Source organism: Grammomys surdaster, unplaced genomic scaffold (genome assembly GCF_004785775.1).
Source record: "Grammomys surdaster isolate TR1022 unplaced genomic scaffold, NIH_TR_1.0 183, whole genome shotgun sequence".
Taxonomy (NCBI): domain Eukaryota; kingdom Metazoa; phylum Chordata; class Mammalia; order Rodentia; family Muridae; genus Grammomys; species Grammomys surdaster.
In genome coordinates this window covers 3,486,601-3,510,814 of record NW_021604628.1, presented here as the reverse complement: position 1 = coordinate 3,510,814, position 24,214 = coordinate 3,486,601, and the positions used below count along the sequence as shown (strand labels likewise).

The following is a 24,214-nucleotide window of genomic DNA, read 5'->3' as shown; positions in this document are numbered from 1 at the left end:
GGGCATGTATGTGCACATGAGTGCGGGCCCCACGAGGCTTTGGATGCCCTGGAGCTAGAGTTACAGGCCTCTCAACGTGGGTCCTGGGAAAAGAACCCAGGTCTTCTGCACAAGCTGTGTATGTCCGTCCGCACTGAGCCCTCCCTCTCGACCTGTACTGGAACTCTTGGGGCACACTTTATGAGACACTATGATTCACAGTTCTCACCTGGGAGCTGCTTTCAATTGTCACGTGACGTGCCCTACTGTCCATTCAGAGTCATACCATGCACCCGTGTTATTGAGCACACGCTAAAAGACAGGCATAGGCTCACACGGCACAGCCTGCACAGCCTGCACAGCTCCCTCACTGCTTCCGTGTGAGTGCACCCTTCCCAGCACGCTTCCCATCAGCTATGAAATGGGCACACACAATAGACTTCACACGCTCCCCAGCGCACGGTCTGGGGACTGAGCTGGCACCTTCCTTCCATTGTTCCCTGGGATCAAGTACGACAGTGCTGCCCGAGCACAAATGGGTACTTTGGACAATGGGAAGTATTCATGATCTGCTCTTACACGATCTGTTTCTACTTACTCAAGGGGAATATCTACATTGAACAAAATTTTAAGTACTTCCTTCTATGTTGTATTTGTCTAATTATGGTCTCGGGGTACTAAGGAATATGTGAACAATTACCCAGTCTTTATACACAAATAAACTATACCAAAAACCCTCCTTAGGCTAACAATGAGTCTCTAAAGTATCAGGCATCCAATTCCAAAGGCCATGTGGGAGAATAGTCAGCTAGGGCTGAGCAGCTATGTGGGTGCAACTCTTACCAAGTAGTGCTTTTCAAAGGCCTCAACTGACGACAGCGCTTCCTGGAGCTTCTTATACGGACTCTGAGCTGTGTTGGCTGAAAGACAATGCCAGTGAGCGTCCTTACGCAGCAGCATGAAGGGCTGGTCATGTGCATGTGTCACACTCACAGACCTCAGAGTGATGACCTCAGCGGACTCATAGGAATCACACAAACACTAGCCTTAGCAGTGTGGCCCACACTTCGGGTACCACTGTTCTCTGAGGTTAGACTTCTCAGAAGCGTGCATTCAAACCCTCGCATGGGGAGATGACTTCTGACAGATGCACACACTTGCCCTGAGCTCCACCTGACTCGGGTACTCGGGTCTGGGCCTTCTCTACTGTGCTTCAGCACCAACCATACCTGTCTCAGGTCTCTCAGCTCCGAGTCCCGCCAAAAGATCAACCGTCCTGTTAAGATCTTCCGAGTTGGGCCCTTTTTCTGACACAAGTCCACACAGGTACCCTAAGGACTTTAGCTGTTGAGGAAAATGAAATACTTCAGTCCATTCGCCATGTCAGGAGGCAACCCACGAATGTAGTAAATATATAATCCTGATGCTCATTGTGGACGGACTCAGCTTTCTTATCTCAGTGAGTTCTGTCTGAATTTTACCCCGCAGTCTCCGGGACTGCTGCAGGCTCACACTTTTCTGGTTAGCTCTGAGACAGGGCTGAGGTTGTGACTCCTCTCTCTGCCATGCAGTTAACATGCCCCACTCTTTTGACTACTGCTCTGTGTGCACCCCCTCCCCACCATGCCCTGCCCCTGCAGTTTACCCACAGCACACACTGGCTCACCCTGCTTTTCTACACACTGCTGCCCACTGCCCCTCCTTCCCTTACCCCTGCATCCCCACACACTGCTGCCCCTCCTTCCCTCATCCCTGCATCCCCACACACTGCTGCCCCTCCTTCCCTCACCCCTGCATCCCCACACACTGCTGCCCCTTCTTCTCTGCCTAATCCCAGCCCTGACACTGCCTGACTTGTGATCTGCTGAGCCCACGGGTGTGTGCAGACTCCCTGTGAGCAATGAGAGTGCCCACAGTAGTCTAACTAAACAGCCTGTGCTTTCTTACACACGGGTACCCTTAGACAACGCAGACCAGCCTTCATCCAACGGCAGGTACCTTTTCCATAGCATAGCTCCACAGCCCCACCATGTGGGCAATGTTGGAATCTATCTGTGCCCGGTCACAGCAGCCTTCTATCCTCTGTAACACCTCCAGACAGCTCAGAAAGACCCAGCAATCCAAAGCACCAGGAGGGACAGAGACCTATGGGGGTGCAAGTACAGGCACATGAGGATGCTGTGAGCACAAACCCATAGCTTTCAGCTCTCAGACAATGTGACGTGGGCATCAGCCACAAAGCTGCAGAACAGTGACCTATCACAAGCCACAGACAGGAGCGATCTGTGTACAAATGTATCTTTGAGTCATGTGTTCAGTGACTATAAAGGACTTAGCTAGTGTGTCAGTTACCTAACTTAATATCTTATTAGGAAAAACTATGGGAACTTGAGACTTGGCTCTGAGGCTAAGAGCACTTGCTACTCTCCCAGAGAATCCAGGTTCAACTCTCAGAACCCATATGGCTCATGACTACCTATAACCTGGCCCCAGGTGTCTAATGTTCTTTTCTGGCCTCCAAGGGCACCAAGCATACATGTGGTACACAGACATACACACACACACACAGGCAAACATTTATAGTGTATGTATGTATGTATGTATGTATGTATGTATGTATGTATATACACACACACCTACCTATGAAAACCTAACCATCACCTGGCTTGGCATAAGGCCCAGCTATATTTATCTCGAGGGGAGTACCAGGACCTCAGGTGACTGTATGGTCACACTAAGAATAGACTATTCAACAAAGCAGAAAGGACATCAATGATATTCAACAATGACAGCTGAATGCTTTACAACAGATCAAAGTGGTATTAGCATTAAAGAATTCCTGTAGCTTATGCAGACGCACACTAAAACATGCACAGCAGACTCCATACACCATCCTGAGATGCTTGGAACATCATCCAGAAAAGTAAGCAGGGAAAAGTAGTTACTGCCGCCATAGGTAATGACAGCCCGAAGGAAGCACATACCTTTACAATCAACTTTAAACACACCTTGCCCTAGTCTGTGAAACAGAGCATGTCCAGCACTGATGACTGACATGGGTTATCCTGCAGCTGATATCTTAGTTTTGGTGAAACAAACTACTTGGCTCTACGTAAAGTGAAACAGATGTGAATTCTGCACTGTGTGTTGGCTACCTTGTGCTCATGAGACAGACTCCAACAGCCTTCCTTCAGATACCCTGAGGCGAAACAGTGAGGAATCTGCAAGAGGCTGGAAGAACCAGGAGTGCCCTTGGGGTTGCTTTGGATGACAGCATGGCCAGTCTCTGAAGGGTCAGCTTGCATCAAGCACAGAACAAGCTCCCTCCACAGTCTCATGGCTTTCATCAAAATTAGGCCACACCAAGGGGTCAGCACTAAGACCCCAAAAGAGCATGCACTCTGGGGACCGTAGCACCCTCACCTAACTGGGAGGCTCTTCACTGAGGCATCATCATTACAGGCTGCGAGTCTGTGAAGCTAGGCTGACCTGCCATCTCCCCTGGTACACACTGGGGAAAGACAGACCTCCTGGGGGAACAAGAGATTCATCTGGAGCAGGACAGTTCAGAGCCACTAAAGCAGAGCCTCTCCACCAATGTCACCGGAGGTGTCCAGGAGAATCATGTTTCATTGTAGAAAATTATTTCTCCTACTTACTTGGTAACATATTTAAGGTAAGAGAAAATAATTAGGTAAAAATAATTAGGTTAAAAAAAAAGAGGGCGCCACGGAGACGGCTCAACGGCAAGAGTGCTTCCAATGCATGGGTGAGGATCTGAGTCCAGCGCCCAGGACCCACATGCAGAGCCACCTCAGCAATGGGAGAGTGGGATGGAGACAGTAGATCCTGTGAGCTCACTAACAAGACACCCTAACCAAAATGGTGAGTGTCTAGCTCAGTGAGAGACCATGTCTTGTTTATTCTTATTCTTTTAACTGAGGTACATGAATGTGTGTTTTGCTTGTCTGTGTGTGTGTCTATAAACCACATGCATGTGCCTGGTACTGCTCAATGAGCCCAGAAGAGGGCATCGGGTCCTTTGGAACTAGAGTTACAGATGGTTACGAGCTACCATGTGGGTGCTGAGAATCAAACTTGCATCTTCCGGAAGAGCAGGCAGTGTTTTTAACTGCTGAGGCATTTCTGCAGCCCCGGGAGAGTGTCGTAAAGGAGTAAAGTGGAAAGCGATAGATACACAACCACACGCATGCATTCTCTTCACACATGTCCACAAGTTGCATAAATCTTTTAAGATTATTTCAAAACTATGCTGGGCCTGTCATTTACTATTATAGGTATACAAACACGTCACTGTTTTGTGAAATACTGTCAAACCAACGTTTTAGCCGACGGAGAAAATTACCCGTGTCTCGACACCGCGGTGTTGCCCACAGGCTCGGCTCAGGTTCTGAGCTTCCCTCCAGGGGCAGCACCATGTGGGAGACTATTACCTTTAGGAGACGGGGTCTTGCCGATGGAGTGGGTCACTAGGGATGGTCTTGAAGGGTAGAGACTAGCCTCTGTGCTGACTTTTCTCTGCTTCCTGACCCGCTGAGATGGGAGGAGCTTCCTCCATGAGCTCTCATTGTCAGGACAGACTGAAAATCTCTACAGTCAGCTGTGCCCACAGCAAGGGGAGTATGACTTCTATGACTCTCCACATGCTATCCGGGCCTCACAACGACTATCCCTTGGGTAGCCTGCAGCAAGGCATGGGATGTCCCTGAGGGTGGATGATGAGGGTTATATAACAATACCTATGGCTCTGGGTAAAACACTTGGAGGTCTCTACCATGGATCTGACATTCTATGTATGCACATGTGAATTTCCTAGGTGAAGTGGTCACTGGATCACCATGTGACTCCAGTGGGCATGACTCCGAGCAGTGAAGAGATCAGAGAACAATTCAGCCCACCGCCCACTGGCTTCCTCACACACCCATAAGGGCTCACACATCCCTTGACGTGAGAGGAGCCAACTCACTTCTAAGAGCCTCAGCTCCTGCACACAGCTGTGCAGCAGCTCCAGGGCGCGCTGAGCCACCTCCCACGGGCGCTGCAGGAAGAGGAGCAGGGTGCACTGGCGGGAGAACAGGTAGCTGCGCAGGTCCAGCAGAGTGGCTTCCTGTTTCTGGATCAGCTCGCGCTTCTCCATGTCTATGGGCTTGCGGAGGGCCAGGCCGTTCCAGCTCTTCACCGGCTGGCAGAAAAAAGTCAGCCAGTTGGCACCATCTAAACAAACACACACCATGAAAGATGCTGACTGCAGGCACCTCACCTAACTACAGCTCCCGACCAGGACTTCAAGGTCTCATGCAGGAGAGAGCAGCTTTCCAACCAGACACCACAGGCCACTGCCCACCCGTCAGCTAGTGCTTTGAGACGGGGCGGCTCCCACAAGCACACTCATTTAGATCAGGATATGGGTGACTGAATACAGTACACGCTGTAGTGCCATGCCCAGGAGGTCCTGTGCAGGTCTAACATGAGTAAGGCAGCCACCTTGATGCTCACAGACTGTAGAGCTGTGGCACCTCAGCTTCATGGCAGTGAGCACAGTGACTTCCTGACCACCCTGTTATTGCCTTTACTTACTCAGAGCTTCCCCTATCACCCCTGAGTGGAGGAACCAGAAGACAGGATGAAGGAACAGGGAGGAGGCTGCAGCAACTCTAACTGTATCCAGAGCTCTGTCCAGCACCAGATGACCCTCCAGAAGTCCACACTGAAGCAATCCTTTGATTCAACTACAAAACTTGGCCTGGGCTTATTTTTAGATTGAATTTATTTATTTATTTATTTATTTATTTATTTATTTATTTATTTATTTATTTATTTCGAGACAGGGTTTCTCTGTATAGCCCTGGCTGTCCTGGAACTCACTCTGTAGACCAGGCTGGCCTCGAACTCAGAAACCCGCCTGCCTCCTCTGCCTCCCAAGTTTTTAGATTTGAAATTGACTCATATTTATTTTTAAACTGAGGAAAAACAAAGAAATAGAGTGGAATGAAGATTTTTATATTCAAGAGGGGTGTGTCTATTATATGGATCATATGGATATGTAACATAAAATAAATGTGCGAGGGGCTGGGACAGTGGTTCAGCAGTTAAGAGCACTCGGCTGCTCTTCCAGTTTAACCCAGGCTCAATTCCCAGCACCCACATGGAAGCTCACACCTGTCTGTAACTCCAGTTACAAGGGATCTGACAACCTCACACAGACAGACATGCAGGAAAACACCAATGCACATAAAACAAACAGATCTGTAAAAAGAAAGCAATGTGAGAAATAGAAGACTTTTCTAATTCCTACAGTGTAAGTAGCAAATGTGTTACTTTGGTTCTGAACAGGTATCTGTTTATGAGCAGAGTCAGACATCCAAACTATTACATAAGGATTGCCCTGGAGTAGAGGCCAGTGAGGGAGACCCATCTTAGAACTAAGGCAAACCCAGGAACACCAACTGTCCCAGTGACTCATTGTTCTCCAGGTTCTCAGCAGGTGCTACAGTTCCATGGACATCACTGCTTCCTTCAGACACAGTGACAGGCTCTTAAAAAACATGTCTAGCTCAGCTGGGGGATTGGGTAGGCAAGGAGAAAACAACCCACAGTTCAGCACCAGGGACATCTGCAAGGCTCTCTGGAGGCAGCCTGGAGAGGAGCCATGACAGTGCCAACAAGAAAGGAAGGGAAGCGTGCCTCAGTCAAGGGCTGGAGAATGGCTCAGCAGTTAAGACTTCTTGCTGCTTTTGCAGGAGACCTGAGTTCAGTTCCTAGCACCCACATTACGTTAGCTCACAATGGCCTGTAACTCCAGTTCCAGGGATCCAATGCCTTCTTTCTGGCTTTCTTAGGTACATGTATGTACATGTGCAGACACAGAGACACAGACACATACACATAACTTAAATTTTCTCTAAGAATCTCAACAATATGATAGTGTTCCTATCTAAATAAACAATGAAAACAGGATGAGTAGCAATTCTTCAATTGTTGTGTCTATGTGTACCTGTTTGTGTGTACACACATATGTGCGTGTACATGTGGAGACCAGAGAGCAACACTGGGCATCTTCTTCATTGCTCTCTTATTTTATGAGGGTAGGGGCTCTCACTGGACCAAGTAAGATGACTGACCAGAGAGGCCCTGCCAAAGGGTGATAAGCATGCACTCCCACACCCTGCCATTAGAGAGTTCTGGGGATTCAGGGTTGGGTTCTGGGTTTAACCAAATGAGCATACTGGACTAGTGCCAATGCTTTTCCTACTGACATATCCTCCAGTTTGCTTTGTATGTGTTTCCATTGTGCTAATTTTGCAATTTTAAAAGAAGAATTTTAAAATACCATTTAAGCACTTGAAAGACTGAGGGCACAGTGAACTCACAGAAGGAATCCTGAGGCCTGCAGACAGAGGGGAAGGACATCTGTCCCTGTCAGGAACTATACAATCCCAAAGGAGCTTTGTAAATGCTTTTACTACTTGAGAATTCTCCTAAAGCGACAGTGACTAACTCTTAATTATCTCCCATGTTATTTCCCATAGCTGGAGTGAGAAGAGGGAGACTGCCTAGCGAGCGACCGCGTGGTGGTTGCCTCACTGACTCACCCCCAGCGCCGAAGTTGACCACGTACTGGGAGAACAGGGCGTCCAGCTCGTCATACTGCACCAGGGCATCTTCAAACTGCTGCAGCATCTCAAAGACAAAGGCAAGCTCCTCCTGTCACCAAAAACACCAGTCAGCTCCTGAAGCCACATCAGCCATGGCGGGCTGACAGTGCTGTGGAAGAGGCTCAGCCAATCATCACCGAGCCTCCACAACACCACGTCAGGACTCACTCACATGGGAGGACAGAGACTGAAAGGAGAAAGAAAAACAAGAGCAGGCCTAGCCTTCCAGCAGCACTGGACACAGCTGGTCACAGTGGTAGCTGCCGTCCCAGTGTCACCTCAGAGCCAGCCTCTTGCTTTCCCAGGCACACAGCTGCCTCTTCTCTTGAGCTAGCTAGAATGTCCACTCTTCCTAATCTCCACACAGCTTACTCTCTGACCTCTCCCAGGCTGTCTGTGTCCCCCGTTCAGTGAGGCGTCTGCTGGAGGAGGCCCTGGTGCTCCTGACCCTGGCAGTTACTACCTTCCTCCTCCACTCTGACCAGTGTACAGTAAGCGCATCAGAGTCATGTGTGGACATCAGCCGGCACGTCTATGTGCAGTACAAACAGCTGCTTAGTATCTGCTGAGTGAAATACTCAACAGAGATGCCTGTGGAAATTTTTTTCTGATTTCTATCATTGTACACAAAAGCAAAAAGCCAGGAGGACAAACACGTGTGTGTACACCCACACTGATGCTGACAAACATGTGTGTAAATCCATGCTGACGCACTCAGATTCACTCCATGTGAATGCAGTCAGCATTCCTAGAGGCTGGAGCACCAGACAGCACCCACTGGAGAGGGATCAGGAGAGGGATCAACCTCCAGCCTCATCAGTGCTCCCACTTGTAGCTAGGCTGAGCAGAAGTCTGGGCTCCTTGTCTGGCTCTTTATGTGGATAAGAAATTCCCTGGGCAGGGTTTCTGAATGAGGACATACCCATCCTCTTGCCAGACACAGTAACTACACAGTGAGTTCAGCTGTTACCCACAACCCAGACAGATGCTGCAGGGAGCAGCCGGCTAAACCTTCAAAGCCTAGGACCTCTCTAATTTTGTGTTCTGCTGCCTCTGAAAACACTCTGGACAGTCTCTCACACAGACACTGATGGATTCTCCTGACTTCTCTCCTACTCCCTTTTTTAAATCAAGTGCTTTGCATGCTGAACACTGTAATAAGTTACTCTTTTTCAACTGTGGTATTTGATTTCCCTTTCGAGACAGACTCTCACTATGCAGCCCAGGATGGCTTCAAATTTACAATGTTCCCGCCACCAGTCTCTAACACGTGGATTCCATGCCTGGCTGGTCTGCATCAGTTTAACCATACAGCAGTGCAAACTATACCCTCACGTTTGCACAAGCAACATGCACAACCTTCTCATCCCTGACACTACAGATCTGTCACTACTGCAGATCAGGGGCTTGACCATCCCCTCCATTGCCTGGTAACCTCTCTTCACAGTCAGTCTGAGAATCCGGCTGCCGGGAGACTTGCCCAGGGAGCAGCATGCAACAGCGTCCTAGGCAGGTTCCTGTAATGAGCACAGCACCGTCACGGCATTTGCTGGGCTCGTTCCTCGTTTACTCCACATCGCTTTCTTACTTTCTGAATTACTTTTAGACTCACAGAAATGTTGCCAAGAAAGCAGTGATTTGTATGGAGCTCTCAGTCAGCTTCCTGCCACATTAACATCTCATGTAACTGGAGCACCGTTCTCCAATTCCCACGTCACTGTTTGTGCAGTACTATTAGTAGACAGCCTTACATGCACCTAACCCTTATTTATGTGTATGTGTGACAGCACAGAAGGTGTCAGTTCCCCCCTGGAGGTGGAGTTACAGACAGCTGTGAGCTGCCGTGCTGGTGGTGAAAACCAAACCTGGGTCCTCTGCAAGAGCAGCCAGTGCTCTTAACTACTCAGCCACCACTCCAGTCATCTGTCTGTCTTCATCCACCCATCAACCCATCTTCTCTCCTGCCCACGTGTTCACCTATGCATCCACCAATCTATTTACCTGTCCCTATGCTTCATGCATCCACCTTTCTACTCACACATCCACCTGCCTACACAGCCCATCTACCATCCACCCAGCCATCCATGGACCCGTCCATGCCACCTGTCCATCCATCCATCATCCACTCACCCATCCATCCATCCACTTATCATCCTCCCACCCGTCCATCCATCCATCCATCCACCCACCCATCCACCCATCACGCAGAGGTTCAAAATGACCAGCACCCTAATCCAGCAGCAGTCTTCACCTAGCCATTCTCCTCCTTGTCTGTAATTCCCAGGCTAAGCTTACTAAGCTATAAACACGAGGACACAGGTCATCAGAAAAGTGTCCACAGTCACACAGAGAATGGTTAAACACTCAGATCCTCTCACCTGCACCAAAGCTTCCTAATATCCCTTAGACAGACGCTTCAGAATGAGAGATTAAAAACAAACTTCTAATCTGAACGTGCCTTCCATTTATTGAAAACATGCCATTTCTTCAGTCATGAGCACACAGATATCAAAGCAGAAAGCGATGCGTTCTCAGTCCAAGGACGGTGAAAAGGGCAGGGAGCCCTAAAAGCAAGACTCCTGAGCCTGTCTCACTACTGCCCCACAGACTCCTGAGCCTGCCTCACTACTGCCCCACAGAGTCCTGAGCCTGCCTCACTACTGCCCCACAGAGTCCTGAGCCTGCCTCACTACTGCCCCACAGACTCCTGAGCCTGCCTCACTACTGCCCCACAGACTCCTGAGCCTGCCTCACTACTGCCCCACAGACTCCTGAGCCTGCATCACTACTGCCCCACAGACTCCTGAGCACTCCTGAGCCTGCCTCACTGCTGCTCCACAGCACAGGGAGTCCCCACCCTCAGGCCTCTGTACACCCAAAGTTTTCCTTTCAAAAACCAAAGGCTGATTGTAAATAACAATTTCAAACATCTAAATAATTTGACAAATTCCAGTAAAGAACCAGCTTAACACAATCCTTTCCTGAGAGCCATCGGATGTTCTCAGAAACCCATCCTTCAACCCCAGTGATTGGACAATGGTGAACCAGCACACTCATATCAGTATTCCCTGATCCTGGGCACCTCTGCCTAACTCACAGCCGACTTTAGAAGTCACTGTGTCCAAATAAAACCAAGATGAGCCCAATGATGAGAACTCGGTGGGGCAGTGGTGAGCTGTGAGGCAGCAGGGGACCTACAGAAATCCTGGTCACCTTCTGCTTATAGCAGAGAAATGCTAACACCACTCGGCCAGCTACTTGGTTAGCTCCAATAGCTAGGAGGACCCAGCCTGAAAGCTACCTCATCCAGTCAGGAGGCCAGTACCTGAACCATGAAGTATTCACAGAAGCTCCAGCCCGGCTCTGTCCTCTTTTCCCTCAAAGTCCGCATGTCATCCTCAAACTTGCCAAGGTTTTTGGTAAAAGACATGAGCAACAGAGTCCTGAGTTTGGTCAGGAAGGCATTCCAGGATTCCTGAGTTCGAGAAGAGTCCTTCAAGGGGTCAGAGAGCACAACACATCTGCAAAGACATGAAACGTAGTCTGGGAAATCCTTGGGGCACAAAACACCTGCTCAGCTGAGCCTCCTTCCCAACCCACCACTGCCTGTCCTGCTTCTGTCTTCTATCAGTGAAAATCATCAGGGAGGGCCCCAGCAGTTCACAATTACTCAGGCGGGAAGTACTGCAGAGGTTTCCAGTAAATTCTGTGTGGAATGAACAGGAGTCAGAGCAGGACTGAAGAGGGGTGAAGCTGCAAGGCCACACCACCCTCACAGGCTCCTTCTGGTGACAGAAGGAAACCAAGCTATCTCAACTCGACACAGGAGACCCAGGCCCACCAGCTTCAACCCCTCTCTCTCACTGCAGTCTGGGTCACTGAGCAGCCATACTGTCTCTTTCCCCCAGCACTCGTTAGCTCACCTGACATCAATCCCACACAACCCCACTCCACGGTCACTGCACTGCATCCTGGGAGGCCCCTGCAGTGACCCTGACCATCCCCATAGATATGCCTTTACCACCACACCTCGACTGTAAGGACAACATTAAGAAGCAAGACAGATACAGCTGACAGAAAGGCACGATGCAAGGAGACTGTGCCCATGATGCAAATACCCTAAGCTCAGAGATGATTTGAAATCTGGATGCAATGGGCATCAACAGTTCTCCTCACTAAGTCTGTTTTGTTAAGCTGCTAGCGAACAGTGAGATGACCAGCTCTGTGCTCTACCACATTCCCGCGGGAGACAGCAGCCTCTACACAACCACCAAAAGGCGAGGCAGCACGGACAAGCCATCCCTCCTGTCACCTACCCAGGAGGCACTGATCCCTCTCAGAAGGGCAGAGGCCACCTCCCACAGGAGCCGCAGCTGCCAGCACCCTTGCAGAGCAGCAGCACAGTCTCCCGTAGTCTCCACACTGCAGGATGGAAGCCCACAACACAACAGCACGCACGCACGAGGCAGGCCTTTCCTTCAGCAGCCCGCTGCCTACATCACTGCACGCTGCACGCCACTGTTACTTTCTTGCTCCTCCTTTGGCCTTCCGACTCCCATGCTTTCCAGGTCATCATTTGTTTGCATAACTAAAGAGACAGAGCCCAGCACAGCTACTGAGGCTAGGAACGAACGCTGATCAGGAGTACAGCAGTGTCTCCCAGGGCACAGAGCAGAGCAGAGCAGCTGCTCTTCAACAAGGGCGTGCAAGGAGGGCCTCAGAGAGACTCGATGCTACCACCATCTCAGACAATCCCTGGGTTACCATCTGACTCAGCTGTACTTTGCCAAAGGTGTGAAGAATGCACAGAACCTGTAACCAAGCCATTTCCCTTTAAGGAGTTGATTCTAAGGAAGTAGTTAAGGACATTCATAGTATCTGGGCTGGAAAGACATGAACAATGTTGTCTGTAGTAACAGTAAGCAAACAAGAGCCCAACAGTCCTTGAGGTTTCTATAAATAATGTACAGACTGTGTAAATAGTGTACACTGATGTGATGTCCTATTGTGTGCTCACTAGCAATAACGGGACAGGAACATACATGGAACATTCACACTTACTAAGTGACAACAGCAGCTATCAGTGTTGCACAGAACACGGTAGTGCTCTAAGGAGACGCAGGGCAAACGGTTCTGCTATAGGCTGCTTTCCCACTGACTTCAGACATCCTGTACTGCCCAGCCCAGCCCTGGCCTCAGCACCTCCCGCAGGCCCCCAGAGCAGACTGGTGGCACTCTTGTAGGCTCCTGCAGCATGGGAGCCCTCCACTGGTGGCAATGACCATGGCAATGTGAACGGGTTGCACCAGGGCATCTGGAAAATTCAGCCATCATCAGCACACGGCCACCTGGCCAACTGGGCCTGCAGTGCTGAGGAGAGGAAGTTCAAGCAGGCGCAGTGAGCAGTCAGCACTGCAAGGAAGGGATGAAGCCGGGGCTTTGCACCTTCCAGGAACTTGTTAAAAGTGGACTATAAACAGAGAAATGCATGTCCCACATGGTTAAAACAGGTTAAAAAACTGTTTAGGGAATTCCACCCTATTCAAGGACTGATCTTGGCCCAGAAGCCTCTCCCGCTAGGCTGTACACCTGGAGATGACCTGCTAGACCAGGAACTGCAGAGGAGGGCTTTGGGGAAGGGGGTCCAGCACCCCTCTGTAGTTTTCTAGACTGGCTGAGTCTATGGTTATCACTGACATCAAAGTGGATAAGACGCAAGACACACTTACCTGTCACTCTGTTTATTACAAAAGTCATTTCTTATTTTGTCCACGATAGAAGTTCGGGGAAGGATGTTGGTTTTGTTTTTTTTCTTGGCATCATTTTCCACTACCACTATTAGCCAGTCCACAGAGCTATGAGCTTTCAGGACGTTCTGCCACTTGGTGAGGTCGTCTTTTACTGTAGCTTTGTACACTTCGGTATCCTAAAAATAAATAAGTCACTGTGAAGGCGAGCTCCTCAATGCCCTTTCAACTCTAGGAACAGGGTGTCAGTAGCCAAGAGCCACTAGCCACAGCATTTTAACACACTGTGGCAGCCAGAGGGCGAGCAGGAGTGGGTGTCGGCATATTCTGGCACCCGCAGGTATAAAACACAGCACCAAGGGCTGGAGAGCGGAGGAGGTCACCAGGGTTCTACTGGCCATGCGCCGAGGAGGAGCTTTAGTCAGGGTTCTGTGCCCAAGCCCCATAAGGCTGGCACTGTCATTAGTCAGCCAGGACACTAGCTTCTTACTAGCTGTCCTGTAACTCTCAGCTCTCAGGGAGCCCTGGAATCCTGATCCAACCTCAGTGCCCCTTGAACTCTCCACATAAGAGCCAGAGAGACGATTCCCCCAGCTCCCTCATGCTGTCCCAGGTCACAGGAGCTGACAGGAAGCTGCTCAACTCAAGCTCAGCTCCACTTCTCTCCCAGGACTAACCCAACTGGTGAGAGAAAGCAGCACTCCCTAATACAGCACATGCTGTAACCCTAATACTATAGAGGCTATGGCAGAACTGCAAGGCTGAGGTTAACACAGCATCAACTGCACAGGGAAAGCCTGTCTCAAAACACAAAGCAAAGCCAGGTAGTGGTGGTGCATAGCTTTGATCCCAGCACTTGGGAGGCAGAGGCAGGTAGATCTTAAGAGTTTGAGGCCAGCCTGGTTTACAGAGTGAGTTCTAGGACAGTCAAAGATACACAGAGAAACCCTGTCTCCAAACAAACAAGCAAAAAACAAAAACAAAAAAAAACAAAAAACAAAACAACAAAAAAAAAACCCACTAAAAATCAAAAAGGAAGATCCTTATTAGGATAATTTCAATAAAAAAGTAGAACCATTTACAATGAGCCCAAGAACTAAACTAAGCAGACATGGGGGAGTTGGACGATGCAAAGCCTCTGTGAAGTTATGACTAAGGCCATAACAGGCTACAAAGGAATACACACTCACAGCATGTTCCTAGATTCAAGAGAAGTTACCACTATTAAACTCTTCTTGAATCAATACTGAATTAAACAAAGCAATTTCAATCACAACTCCCATGCCCCCATCCCGCCCTCTTCTCTTCCTTCTTCCTGTCTCTCCACTGTAGTTCCGGCCACCACTGTGTAAAAACTCATGTTACACCGTGTAGTGAGTCTTGGATCTGCAAGCAGAGGTGAGGTGCGGGGCTGCGTGTTTTAAGGCTGGGAGACGGAGCACAGCAGTGCGTCTCTAATGGCCTGGGCCTCCTCATGGCTTTCTGAGAGCACAAGGCTTCCTATGACAGTGACTGGGGTCAGCAGGAGGTACAGACTGCCTCAAAAATCACAGCCACACAAGCTGAACTAGAAGATATAAAGACCCAGCCTCTCAACAGAGGAAAGTCCCTGGCACGCAGAAAAGTGCATGTTGGGCAGGGCATCCTGGAAAACACTCGTGACATCCAGAAGAGAACATGTGTGTCAGCAGAAGTTCACTTCACATATTTAGAGGCTCACCACTGTGCTCTCTCTCCCAACCTTAACACTATACACTGTGTAAGAAACACTGACTCACTCACTGGCTCATCAACAGAGCTCAAGTGTCCACACTGCTGTGCACACAGAACATAGTTTGAATAGAGCTAAAGCTGCTAATAACAGGGAAGACTATTAGAAAAATGGTGTCATGCCAATTTGCTGTTCATTTAGACAAGAAGATTGGATCTCTAAGACCCTCAACACATAGCTCTGACTGCAGAAAAATAACTTGCAGCTTCCAGACCAAACACAAGTGACAAGGTACAAAGTTATCAAAAGAAATTAAGAGAAGAGCAATTCTTTTTTAAAAGATTTATTTATTTACTTTATGTATATGGGTATACTGTAGCTGACTTCAGACACACCAGAAGAGGCCATCAGACCCCATTACAGATGGCTGTGAGTCACTATGTGGTTGCTGGGACTTGAACTCAGGACTTCTGGAAGAGCAGTCAGTGCTCTTAACTGCTTAACCACCTCTCTAGTCCCAAGATGAACTCTATTTCAGACATAAGACTTTCCTGAGAAGGACACACTATCTAGAAACCATCTTTGGCAACCACATGCTTCATTCCATAAAAATTAAGCTAGCTACAGATGCACATGCCTGACACTGCCAACACATCCATCTCACAGAGGGTGACAGAGAACCAGAAACATGCCACCACCAGACCATGTGAAACAGGACACAAGCCACAACACAAGGAACTGTGCAGCACACGGAAGACAACTCTTAGGGACCCACATTTTAATATCACAATCTGAAAAATGGAGTCACAGCGAAAAACCAAGTGACACAAAGAAACAGCACAAACAACTCTTTATGAACACAATACAACCAAACTAGCAAAGTTTAACTGTTTCCAGAAACTGAAAACACTTTCTAAGTAACTCTAGTAAAGGCTACATGTGCTAGCCCACATCTTTAACACTCCACTCAGGAGACAGCAGCAGGAGGATCTCTGTGAGTTTAAAGCTTGGTCTATATAGCAACCTCCAGGCCAGGCCAGCCAGGGCTCCACACAGTTCTTATATATATATATAAATACATACATACAAACAGAAAACAGAGAGGGTTTATTGGGCTGGGGAGACGGCTCAGTGGTGTAGCACTGGCCTATACTGTGTGCAGCCCAGGACCCCCATACATACAGAACAACAATGATAATGACCATGTCTGAAAAACAAGATATATTTAAAGTAGTAACCAGAGGAAAATTCATAACTTTAACGATCTGTTATCAATTAAAATTTAAGAATAAAAATATATACATTTCAGAACAGTAAAAAATAAACAGAAGAACAAACTATATGAAAATGAAAGAACTGAATGTGGTAGAAAACAGAATTGCCATCCCACACTCAGAAACCCTGGCCCAGAATTGTTCCTGTCTAAAAGAACTGCAGGGACAAAAATGGAGAAGAGACTGAGGGAAAGGAGGTATAGTGACAGGCTCAAATTGGGACCCACCTCAAGGGGAGGCCAAGGGCCCTGACACTGTTACTGATGCTATGATATGTTTACAGACAGGAGCCTAGCATGGCAGCCGCCCAACAAGCAGCTGAAAGAGTCAGATGCAGATACTAGCACCCAACCAATGGACAGAAGCCGGGGACCCCTGTGGTTGCATTAGGCAGAGGCTGGAAGAAGCCAAGGAGGATGACAACCCCATAGGAAGACCAGCAGTCTCAACTAACGTGGACCCTCAAGATTTCTCAGACACTGAGCCACCAACCAGGCAGCATACACCAGCTGATATGAGGTCTCTGACACATACACAACAGATGACTTCCTGGTCTGACCTCAGTGAGAAAAGACATGCCTAACCCTCAAGAGATTTGAGGGTCAAGGGAGTTAGGAGACCTGGGGGGATGTAGGGGGCTGGGGACATCCTCTTAGAGACATGGAGGGAGAGAAATGGGATGAAGAACTGTGGGAGGGCAGACCAGGAGGGGGTTAACCACTAGACTGAAAAAAAAAAAAAGTAATAAAAAAATATTACAGTTGTGGGTTTCTGACAAACTAATCAAGGAAAGAAGGCAGACACACAAAGTAAGTGCCATGGAGCCAGCAGAGTCCAGGTCAGAAGGGCCGCTCGGTGCCCTTCAATGGAAACAGTGTTAAACCTTAACTAAACTGAGCAACTTATCAGCACAGGCTATCAAACTTAACAAACAGGCCAATTTCCTGGAAGGGACCCAGGAAGTTTCCAAGGAAGCACTCACAGGAAGTCAGTCACCCCACAATCTCACAGAATACCCCAAACCTTACAGCCAGCAGCTCTAATGCAACCCAAATGGTTTCAGAAAGAGAAATAAATGAAAACTTCCAAATTCCTTTTATAACTAAAAAACTATATTGAGGGGCTAGAAAGCTGTCTCAGAGGTTAAGCTGTTCTAGAAAATCTAGGCTGGTTTCCCAGAACACACATGGCAACTCATCGCCCTCCTTAACCAAGTTCCAAGGTGCCCAGTGCCCACTCCTCTGCCTTGGGCGCCAAGCACACATGTGGTACACAGACATACGCACAGGCAAAAAAACACTCAAACACGTAAGATAAAAATAAAAATAGATGCTATTGATACTTAGCCCTCAGAAAGACAGAACAAAAGCAAAACTACAGAGCAACTTTGTGTGACTAGAGCAGAAAACCCCAAGGACTGCAGTGAGTTTCTCCAGTATCATGCTGAGAAAGCAAGCCTGACCAAGAGGGACCTACCCTAAGACTGCAGGCCTGCCTTCCCAGGACAGCCTGACTCATAGACACATGGAGGAGACTGTGGGGTGACTTGTACCATGTCTATCAAAGGGCATTCCTAGGTTAAACTGCGAGGAAAATGGGAGTGGATGCTGTTAGCTTCATGTGAGCATGTGCCCCAGCCCTACTACTGGAGAAAACATCCCTCAACGAAGGTCAGGATGAGGGCAGAAGTGGCCATGACATCTTAACATCAGAGAAAACAACTCTACCAGTTAAGAACTGAAAGGGGAGAAGGGTCCCCCTCGATAACACATAGAATCAAAGAGTTCACCAAGGTTAATATGAATATAAATCAGCAGGTTTCCTACACACAAAAAAGTAATATGAAACACATGGAATAAAAGCCTACTCATAATCCAAAAAAAGAAAGAAAGAAAAGAAAAGTAATGTACTTGGGCTGAAATGTATCTCAGTATACACTTGCAAGTATACACTCGCCTAGCACATACAAAGTCCTGGATTTGATCTCTAGGACTATTATATACATACGTATACATATGCATATACATACACAATAAAATAAAAATAAATCTGACATTGTGTATGGGGAGTTATAAAGAGAAAAGTTCATAGGGTAAGTCTGGCATAGGCATCCTACCTACGAGGAGGCTTCCCACCATACCTGAGGTTTGAACTCAGGGAGGATCTTCAGGGTTCTCTCATGTCTGTACTGTTCGTGTATGTGGCTAATAATGGACCTACTTTCCTTTCCAAGCTCTGGGACATGACATGGCAGGTAGAGGCCCTGTGTGACCACTGTCACTGAGAACCACAAATGTCCAGTCTCTAGTGCGCTTGCCTGGCAGACAACTCCTTGCACTCATCCCCCACTGCCTGTGACGTCCTGAGGAACAAGATGTGGAACAAAGTCCAAGTGCGCCCAGGCACAGGCCTCCAGAGTCCTGTCTTGTTCGAGTTACAAAGCACTGCTGTAGCCTCAAAAGCAGGCTGAAATCCCAGAGGAAATGACTTCTCTACTTCACACACTGCCAAGTGCTTATTTTATTACTTCAAGCGGAAGAAATAGCCCTCAGAACTTCCCCTCAGTTTGTGGGCAGGAGAATCCTATCTGGGTTCAGGAATACACAATTATAAACACAGGTGTGAGTTACAATATCAAGCCCAGTAAAGAGGATGGGCCGGCCGGGCAGAGGACGTCCCGGGAGGGAAAGAAGGTCGTGACAACATGAGGTGAACAACTTCAGCTGACTAAACCCTATGACTACCAGGGCTCACGGCCAGAATCATGCTATGCCCAGGGATTCCCCAGGAAAGCCACAGGTAGGTGAAGCAGAAACAGGGACACTACCACCTGTCTGGCGGAGGAACCAAGACCATCCAACAGCACGAGAGAGCACAGGCCCATGTACTTCTCACCGCTCTCCGCCCCAGCCAGTACTTACACAGCACTCTGTCCAGTAGATGTGGAGGAAGGGGAAGGTGAGCAGGGCTTTGTTCCCTTCTTTAGGCAGCAGCTCCTCCTTGAACTGAACAAAGTTGGATTCCAGGTGAATCATTTTTGGAGCCCGGCCATAGGACCTAAAACAGGTTTTAAAGTCACCAAGAAAACAACTGAACAACAGAGCAGAATATAAGGCTGTGACAACATAGAGTTCATTCACACCTAGGGCTCAAATCCATGCTGAGTATGAATCAAAGCTGGCCGGACATCCTGCATGGATTATAACAGACAGCTCTCACATCGAGGCCCCCTCTCCAAAAGGCCTTTCATTTATTCAACAACACAAGGCACAGAAGCTCAAGGGTCACCCTGAGCAAGGCTGCCATGGACTTGTAAGACCAGTACCCTTGCAAGAAAACCTACCCTGGGCTCACTAAAAGGGAAGACACATGTCTCAAGTGTCAAAAATTCAGAAAGCTATTCCCACTCTCAAGAGCCCTAATGCTTTTGTGACCTACTGAAACTTTGGTGGAAAAGAACAGTTTTGTTTGCAAAGCACAGATGAAGGAGTGGCACAAGCCCCCCTCTCAACACAAGAAAGCAGCCACAGACACCACAGGCCGCCTGCAGCTCATGCACATAAGGGGCTGCTCGAGGGAGCTCGTTCCTGTGACTCTCAGTGGTTAGCAAACAGACTGTCTACACTCACTGTGGCCTTCCTATCTGCCACTCCTCTAGTGCCTGTGAGGTCGATCACATTTCCTTCTTGCCTTGTTTTGTTCTGTTGATTCAAAGTTTACGATCTATTTCCATTCTGTGACTGATTTCATTTGATCACCAAATCTTCCGAGCTCCACACGTCACACCTACGTTCAATGCCAATCTTTCATTCAGGCTGCCGCTTTGCTGGGACTCCTCCTTCAGTCACCTCAGACAGGTTGCTACTGCTTTGGTCTTCTCACACTCTAGAGACATTTCTGCTTCCTGCGGGGCTTCTGACCAAATCCAACAGGCTCCGCACAGCTGCCCTGAGGCCCAGGCGCACAGAACCGTGACTGGAGTGCCTCTTGTCCATGTGCCTGGACTTCAGGCCCTAGACCTCTGCACAGAAGGGACCTCCAGGCTTCCAGAGGTGGTCAGAAGCATTTGTCACTGTACAGAGGAGGTGGAACTTCTAAGCACGAGCATTCCTAGTCTAGCCGCTCCAGCCTCGTCCCCAGTCATGTGTTCTGCATTCAAAGTTCCACTCATTGTCACAGGCACAGTAGAGTGTTGCACTGGGAGTTTCTGAAACTCCACATCTGTCTGTCTTCTCCCAGACTGTGTCCACACTCTGTAGTGGCTACTGCTGCCTCTTTCTTCCTCTGCTGCTGCTCTTATGAGTCCTCCAAAGCTCCTGTGTGGAGACTCAGTCCGTCCTTCACGGTGCTGAGTCTGCGATCTGTGACATAGCCCATTTCAGAAGTGCTCAGGCTGGCACAAGGGAACAGGCTCAGACTCACGCAGTGAGGACTCAGCATCTGCAGTCTCAGGCCTCCTGGTCTCCAGAACCACACGTCAGATAAATTTGTCTGTGTCAAGAGCTCAGCCGTGGAGCTCTTAGAAGCCCTGTCCCTGTGAATGTGCTGGTTAGCCCCTTACCCTCACCGACTGGGGCTCAGGAACGGGATACATAAATCCATGGTGTTTTGCTGTTTGTTTTTCCCCATCATCTTTCTTTTGCTCTGTGAACACATTTCTTGTGTCTTCAGGGACGTTTAGTAATGGGCCTATCTGCTCAACTGTTTTCTTTATCAGCATCGAGCCTTTTCCAGTGTTGAATAATTTTTCTCAAACAGCACTCTCCAGCACTGAATATTTGTTATATTCTTAGTGGCTAAATGAGGCATCACTTTCAGGCACAAATATATTAGACATATTCTACTCAAAAACCTGTCATCTAACGTCTAAAACAACAGCAACAAATTCCATCCAGGACAAGTGGGGTAGATAGGCCAGGTACTTCAAGTACTCAAGTGTCTAAGACAGGAGGATCACAAGGCCTGTCTAGGTTGCAATACAAGTTCAAGGTCATCCTGGGAAACTCAGTGAAATGCTGCTTAAAAGTATAAGGGAAAAAGAGAGCTGGGAGTGCAGCTCAGTAGAGGAATGATCGCTCGCTGTACACAAGCCTCTCGGTGCAGATGTGGTACCCAGTACATACGTACGAACATACGTATGTACATATATGTACACACACACGGAATCGAGAGTCAGGAGTGGTGGTCTAGCCTGTAACCCTAGTATACTACTCAAGTGGAGGCAGGAGAAATGAAGTTTGAGGCCAGCCTCGGCTACATAGCAAGTTTGAGTCCAGCATGAACTATTACAAAAGGATTCTATCTCAAAAGAAAAAAAAATCATGATGAGGTTAGGAAAGTGACGCCCTGGATTCAATTCCCTGCACCACAAACACAAAAATGAAACAGCCTTCTAACAAGAAAGCCCCATAGGCTAGGAGAGGCTGCTGTTCATCAGCCTGCGCTCCAGAATAGAGACGCTACTGTCTGAGGAGCCATTTAATCACTTGAGCACCTGTATTACACAGAAAGTCCAGCCAAAACACAGAGCCCGCACCTTCTCCATTCCATTGGTTCTCTTGGAAGCTGCTGGGAAAGCGTCGGATAAATGGAGGTAAATAAATTCTGATCTCCAGCACCTGCAACAGGAAAAAGGAAACCCCAGTTATGTGGTTTTAAGATAAATACAGGCAAAACATACTTTACAGCTGAAGATGTGGATGGTCTCAGTGGCAATACTGCGCACAGTAGGGTAGACAGAAAAGCAAGGCTGTCTCCTGCCTAAAGGGAGTGCCTAGCTTCTGCAACCCCAGCACTTACCTGCATGGTTGAATCGGGGCCCTTCACAGAGCCTCCGCAGAGCTATGACTCTCACAGAGAGTGAGGGCTGCCTTGTAAGCACCTCAGCCCAGCCTCCTACTCTCTAATACCACAAAGGAGCCAGGGGTTCCACACAAGAAAGGGAGCCTGAGAAGTTCTGCCCAGCAGTCACTCAGAACCGACAGCACTGAATGCACAGGGAACTTCCACAATAAAGAGAAGGACATGCACACAATCGAGCCCAACTCAGACTGGTGCTTAACCTGTGAGCCCAGACTCTGGAGAGGTTAGAGGTAATCAGATGTGAGCACAGCTGGCCTGGGAAGACTTAGGTCTCACTGCAGACCGCTGTTCAGCTTGTCATTCAGCTTGCATCCTAACTTCAACACAACTCTGAAGTCTACTTGACTCTCCTGAAATGACAAAATGATCATAACATACATAAACTAAAAGGGAAGGCTTCCTATAGACAGCTAGCCTGTCAGACCAGGGTCCTCTGTAAGAGAAGGCACTCCCCTGCCTGCCTTGATTGACTGTAAAGAGGAGATTGGGAATGGATGTGCCATAAGCACAGTTGCTTGGTTTGCCAGCATGAGCCAAAAACAGATCCTGAAGATTACACTGCAGTATCAGATCTCCGGGGAGAGAGATGGCATAGCTGGGCACCAGGAAATGGTGGCTGGCGTGGTGCTGGAAAGCTGACTGCCTGGTCCTGACTGACAGCATGCACCTGCATTTGTCCTTCCTGTGCCTTGTGCACTAGACAGGAAAGGGAAAGGACAGGTCCTCAGCAGGGCCAGTCAGAGGGCATGCTGACAGCAGAGTAAGCCAACACCCCTCCCCACACACACACACGCACACACAGGCAGGCACACATACACGCGCGTGCACACACACACTCCAAGTGCAGCCTGGCAGAAGCCATCAAGTCTGCTGTGATTTGTATCCTGCTCACTTACTTGCTAGTCATCTGAGAAATCAGTACAGTAAGAACTCCCCAAGCCATTCTCCACAGGAAACCACTGCACAGAAAGGCCTGCGCGCGCACCTCGGGCACTAACAACCTTTCCTTCTTCCTGTAATGAGTTAGCCTTTACCTGTGTCCTGATTTAGTGGTACAGACCATACACTTGCCATGTGCTGACACAATGGGTCACCTCAGAGGTGACACACTCAGGTGACAGAACACTCTGGATGCATTCACAGGCAGCAGACAGCACATCTCACAGCTCTGAGGCCAAAAGCCCAAGAACAGAGGCACTGCCTGCTGAGGACTCCTAGTCTTCTTGTTCTATGTTTCCATCATGGAAGGGGTGAGGAGTTCTTGGGCTCTTTGGTGAGAGGACTAATAACCTCTAGTGGGAGCTCTGGCCCAGCACTCCTGAGACTTCATGTTAGCCTGTGAAGGGAGGCCACTGTGTATACAGTGGAGGTGGGAGGGTGCTTCCCAGCAGGCCAAGGCCAAGCAGCTGGTAAGAGTCCAGAAGGCCTGTCCCCACCCTTCAGGAGCAGCATTTGGACCTGGAGACTAAGCTCTCCACAAAGACCCCCTGTGGAACTTGAACTGCCAGGCTTACACAGTTAAGTGCAGACACCTGAGGAGCCCCCTGGATGGCTCCAGTTTGTAGGCATTTGTCAGAGCAGACAGGAGCCTCGAGACTGCCTGGGTGACTCTTGTATGTCAAGAAAAGCCCTGACAGCTCTGAGCCAAGGGTTCCTTACTTCCTTTCCCACGTTCTCTCCTCCTCACTCTAAAGTCTTTGTTCAAACACAACCTTTTCAACGGGGTCTAATTGCAGCTTCAAAACTGGAAAAGGAAGAAAGAGAAGACTCTGGCAAGTCCAGCAACATTACATAGCACCTGGCACGGCGCCACACTTTTCGTGGTCTTTATCACAAATCCTACCCAGAGAAGGAACGGACCATGAGCACACTGGTCTCCTCAGACTGGGCCCATGCTCCAGGTCCAACACAGCGCAGCACGGCACGGCACGGCACGGCACGGCACGGCACGGCACGGCACGGCAC

At 48.7% G+C, this 24,214-nt stretch overlaps 1 protein-coding gene across 1 annotated transcript in view; it reads right to left on the bottom strand.

The window, feature by feature from the left end:
* Trappc10 (trafficking protein particle complex 10) overlaps window positions 1-24,214 on the bottom strand; it is a 57,597-nt gene that overhangs the window by 22,952 nt on the left and 10,431 nt on the right. The window contains exons 2-10 of the mRNA XM_028767880.1: window positions 21,924-22,005; window positions 19,309-19,444; window positions 13,385-13,581; window positions 10,981-11,176; window positions 7,593-7,704; window positions 4,967-5,214; window positions 1,978-2,124; window positions 1,209-1,323; window positions 823-899 (exon numbers count right to left, since the gene is read on the bottom strand). Coding sequence (XP_028623713.1) covers window positions 823-899; window positions 1,209-1,323; window positions 1,978-2,124; window positions 4,967-5,214; window positions 7,593-7,704; window positions 10,981-11,176; window positions 13,385-13,581; window positions 19,309-19,444; window positions 21,924-22,005 — 1,310 coding nt within the window. The remainder of the gene's footprint in view (window positions 1-822; window positions 900-1,208; window positions 1,324-1,977; window positions 2,125-4,966; window positions 5,215-7,592; window positions 7,705-10,980; window positions 11,177-13,384; window positions 13,582-19,308; window positions 19,445-21,923; window positions 22,006-24,214) is intronic.